The sequence below is a fragment of the Myotis brandtii genome, unplaced genomic scaffold (genome assembly GCF_000412655.1).
Source record: "Myotis brandtii unplaced genomic scaffold, ASM41265v1 scaffold5, whole genome shotgun sequence".
Classification (NCBI taxonomy): domain Eukaryota; kingdom Metazoa; phylum Chordata; class Mammalia; order Chiroptera; family Vespertilionidae; genus Myotis; species Myotis brandtii.
In genome coordinates this window covers 2,315,906-2,320,995 of record NW_005369060.1, presented here as the reverse complement: position 1 = coordinate 2,320,995, position 5,090 = coordinate 2,315,906, and the positions used below count along the sequence as shown (strand labels likewise).

Genomic DNA, 5,090 nt, shown 5'->3' with positions numbered 1-5,090 from the left:
TTTGTCCATTTTTTTTATTGGATTGTTTATCTTCCTTTTGTTAAGTTGTATGAGTTTTCTGTAAATTTTGGGGATTAAACCCTTATCGGAGATAACATTGGCAAATATGTTTTCCTATGCAGTGGGTTTTCTTGTTGTTTTGTTGATGGTTTCTTTTGTTACTTAAACTGAAATTTTTACAGTAAAACTTACATATCTACTTTTTGCTATGAGTAGATAAAGATAGAAACTTACCTTAATTCCTTAGAGTTAGCTAAGCTAACCTGCACCTTCCAGAAAACATCACTTTTATCACATTTATAGTAAATCAGTCATTGCCTACTAACCCAGATTTCTCAACCTTAATTTATTAAGATGTCTTTTGGAGTGATTTTTTAAGCCTTCTCTTTTTGCTATTAGAAAATTTGACACTTAGATTTATCATCCAAGTTTTTATAAAGCTTTTATTTTCTAAATTTAGGTTAAATGAAATGTGCATGTGTTTTTAAACAGTATGCTAAAGGAGAAATACTATGAAATGCCAAAAGAAATTTAAATATAATAGGTATAAACAGTATTTTATTTTAAATAATTTACCACTTTACTTTCAGATTTTTGATGCTTTTAAATCTCGACTTCATGATTCTAATAGTAAAGTAAATCTGGTGGCTCTGGAAACAATGCACAAAATGATTCCTTTGCTTAGAGACAACTTATCTCCTATCATCAACATGCTAATTCCAGCAATAGTAGATAACAATCTGAATTCCAAGAATCCAGGCATCTATACTGCTGCCACAAATGTTGTTCAGGCACTGAGTCAGCATGTAGGTAAGAAATCTTACTTTGGCACTCCAGTTACTGGGACTTTACTTTTGTACTTTTTTATTTTGCATATTTTTTATAATGCTAAAATTCTAACTATCCAATTTTAATCATTTAATGTTATAAAATTTCTTCATTTAGTATATTTTAAATTACTATTAGTAATTAAATGTTATCATATGAAATTGACTTTCTCTTCCCTTATCTTTGACTTTTCGATTTTTTTTCCTACCTCAACTTCACATCTTTTTAAAAATTAATTCAAAATGGATCATAGATTTAAATGAAAAACATAACTATAAAACTTTTAGAAGACAACATAGGAAAAGACCTTAGGGCTTGGTGAAGAATTGTTAGCATGACACTAAATGCATGATCCATAAAAGTTGATATATTGGACATCATTAAAATTAAAAACATTTGCTCTTTAAAAGTCCCTTTAACTAATATAGAGATAAACTACAGATTGGGACAAAATACTTGCAAATCACATATATGACAAAGAACTTATTTCTAGAATATATATAGAACTGTCAAAACTCAACATTAAAATTAAAAATAGCATTTCAACTAGAAAATGCGCAAAAGACATGAAAATACTTTTTACCAAAGAGGATATATGGATGGTAAATAAACACATGAAAAGATGTTCACTTCACCAGTTACTAGGGAAATACAAATGCAAATTAAGACCATGATCACTTGGCCTTTCTTTTGGTCTTTGGTCTTTGTCTAGGTCTTTCTTTTGATTAGTAAAAACAGATATAATGTTCGTCTTTTCTAAAAGCAGGGTGATGAAAAATGAACTTTAAAAAAGCAGAGAACACCTGTAATTATGTAAGCTATAACCTTTGGGTGAAAGGTACATAAGACCTCTCTGTACTGTCTTTACAACTTCCTATCAATCTATAATTATTTCTAAATAAAAACAGTGAAAAATCACTAAAGGTAAACTCCCCCAAAACAATTATTTTCTGTTTTTTTTATAAACATACATAGTATCATTTAGAATAAGATACCTAGGATGTAGACAATTCTTTATACATATATACCATAGGATAGCTCCTTTAATGTTTTGTGATGTATTTTTATGTTTCATTTACTCTAAGAATGTTACTCTGTTAAGGTTTTATAGAGAATTTTAAATAGTGGTCATGTAGGAAGATTAAAACATCTTTTTAATGCATTTGCAATCATTTGCATCTTTTTTGTTTTCAATGCTGTGTAATTAAAAATAACTAAGCTCTCATAACTCTTTAAACATGTCTCTGTTCTTTTTGTTCAGACAATTACTTACTTCTACAGCCATTTTGCACAAAAGCTCAGTTTTTAAATGGAAAAGCAAAACAGGATATGACTGAAAAGCTTGCTGGTAAATATTTTTTGTTAATCTTATTTTATTACTTTAGAGAGACATCATTTGTTGTTCCACTCATTTATTTATTCATTGGTTGAATCTTGTATGTACCCTGACAGGGAATCAAACATGCAACCTTGGCGTGGGAACGACACTCTAACCAACTGAGCTATCTGGTCAGGGATAAAGAAATACTTTATTAATTAAGGATAAACTGATGGGTATTTCATTTTAATTTAAGGAAAGCTGCCAAATTCAATATCATTACCCAGGAAGTAGAAGTAAATTGTATCATGATTCACAAGAGGACGACCTTTAAGACTTTTACCCAAAAATTTTTCTTAAAAGAATTTTATTATTTTTCCCCAGTAAGTGTTTAGTCTTCCTGTTAGTAGAAATAAACAGAATGAATAAAAATAATTAAAATCAAATATTGGTATTCATAAAAATTGCTATTTCAAATTATGTGTTTGATAAAAGGTCCATGAGTGGAAAGTGTAGAAATCTTTAATTAACTGCATTTAGAAAACATGGAGATGAATTTTGGATTTCATTCCCATCTTTACTACTTTTGCCTGAACTAATCATCATATATGGAATTCTAGTACTTGAAGATTCCACTCTTTAGGAAGGAAGTTTCTGACCTACTTCTTTTAAGATACCTAACATTTTAGAAAAATGGCAGTAGGAAGAAGTTATGTATATATGCTTTTTAATTAGCAGAACTTGAATTTATTTTTTAAACCTTACGATTTATCATATTTTTATATTTCAGATATTGTTATGGAACTCTATCAAAGGAAGCCCTTTGCCACAGAACAGAAAGTGTTGGTTGTTTTATGGCACCTCTTAGGGAACATGACAAATAGTGGCTCTCTGCCTGGAGCTGGAGGAAATATACGAGTAGCCACAGCTAAATTATCAAAAGCACTTTTTGCACAGATGGGCCAGAATCTGTTAAATCAGGCTGCATCTCAACCACCACATATTAAAAAGAGTTTAGAGGAATTACTCAATATGACACTTTGAAATGAATTAGAAGTCTTTCATGAAATATGGTCTGATGAACAAAAGTGTTTACATGATGACAAATGGAGCTTTTTAAAGTTACATTTTCAGTGCCTGCACTTCTAATCCAGTAAATTAAGTCAATGGCTATTTTTATTTGCAGCCTATGAGTACACATCTGACCTATATCAAGCACTTTTTGCACAGATGGGCCAGAATCTGTTAAATCAGGCTGCATCTCAACCACCACATATTAAAAAGAGTTTAGAGGAATTACTCAATATGACACTTTGAAATGAATTAGAAGTCTTTCATGAAATATGGTCTGATGAACAAAAGTGTTTACATGATGACAAATGGAGCTTTTTTAAAGTTACATTTTCAGTGCCTGCACTTCTAATCCAGTAAATTAAGTCAATGGCTATTTTTATTTGCAGCCTATGAGTACACATCTGACCTATATCAACCCTATCACATGTCCCATTACACAAAAACCTAAAATAATATAACTTAATATTCATTAAATACGAGGAACATGAAGTGAATCCAATTTTAATATTTTTGAGAAAAGTCCTGCTCGTTTGCACTATTCTATAGAAATCGCAATTTGTTGCCCTATATGTACAATTAGATTTGTAATTAAAAATATACTTTTTATTATGTAATCATGTTCTGCTATGTCTCGTTACTCAGCCTTATTTTATGAAGTGGAAGAAAAGTCATTGAACTATGTTATCACAAAGTTTTGTGTACTATTTGTGAAAAATATGTATTCTCAAATCAGTCTGCTAATATGATTGTGCAGTATTAGCTTGTTTTTGCTGTTTTGTGTTAATGTGATATATTTACTTACCACTTGGGTTTAATCATCTACATAATTGTGAAATTTAACAAATTATAATAAAGCATGATGACCAAAGTTTTAGAAAACATTTAAACATTTTAAATGCACGTTTAAGAAAACGTGTTGAATGTAACTTCCCTATTTTTTGTGCAAACACTAAATTATATTTCTATATGTCCTAACATTTATAAAGGTGTTAATTTGCTGTCCAGTTGTATAATTCTCAAAAATAGTGCCAGATTGTCTGTAGCTTTTCTCAGAATTCTTGGACCACAAGTACTGTATGTATCTTAAAAAAGAAAAGGATTGTTATAAAATAAAAGGATTTATTTCTGTAGGTGTGTGAAAGGTGTCCTATTTTTCCAACTCCCGTATATATTAAAATGGCTACATATATATATAATGTTGACCTGTTTCTACTGCCTGAATTATAGTAGCTTTACAGGAAAGTAGCTGTGTGACCTTGAGTAAGTCACTTGCCAAATCTAGCCCTCAGATTTCTCATTTCTAAAATGTGAGGGTGGACTAGATGATCTTTAAGGTTCTATCTTGTTCTACAATTCTATAATTCTGGGTTCTTCCATTCTCTTTTACTTCTTATGTCACTGACCAGTTTTTAAACGTATTTGGCTGCTTTTTAAATTGTGATTTTTTTTTTTTGGCCCTGATCGGTATTCTCAGTGGTTAGAGCATTGGCCCTTGGACCAAAGGGTCACAGATTTGATTGCTCATCAAGAGCATATACCTGGGTTGCAGGTTTGATCCTGGCCCTGGTTGGGGTGCATGCAGGAGGCAACCAATCGATGTGTGACTCTCTTGCATCAATGTTTCTCTCTCCCTCTGTCCCTCCCTCCCTCCCTCCCTTCCACTCTCTCTAAAAACCAATGGAAAAAAAAAATCCTTGGGTAAAGATTATTAAAAAATGGGTTTGCTTTTTTTTTATTATTAATCCGTGACTTAAAAATTAAAAAAAAATGTTTTTAATGTCATTTGAAGCTAAGCTGAAAGAGTAAAAACTTACTTTATTTATATGCACTGTTTTATAGTTACAAACATACTTTTAAAATACTTTATCTT

General features: G+C 30.7%; 1 protein-coding gene across 2 annotated transcripts in view; it reads left to right on the top strand.

The window, feature by feature from the left end:
- FAM179B (family with sequence similarity 179, member B) overlaps window positions 1-4,350 on the top strand; it is a 120,841-nt gene extending 116,491 nt beyond the window's left edge. The window contains exons 20-23 of one of the 2 annotated variants that reach the window (XM_014548198.1): window positions 591-810; window positions 2,090-2,176; window positions 2,937-3,103; window positions 3,377-4,350. In XM_014548198.1, the coding sequence (XP_014403684.1) occupies window positions 591-810; window positions 2,090-2,176; window positions 2,937-3,103; window positions 3,377-3,463 (561 nt within the window). In that variant the 3' untranslated portion in view covers window positions 3,464-4,350. Of the gene's footprint in view, window positions 1-590; window positions 811-2,089; window positions 2,177-2,936; window positions 3,197-3,376 lie in introns of those variants that run through there. The other variant, XM_014548196.1, reaches the window with a different exon arrangement.
- The last annotated feature ends 740 nt before the right edge of the window (window positions 4,351-5,090 follow it).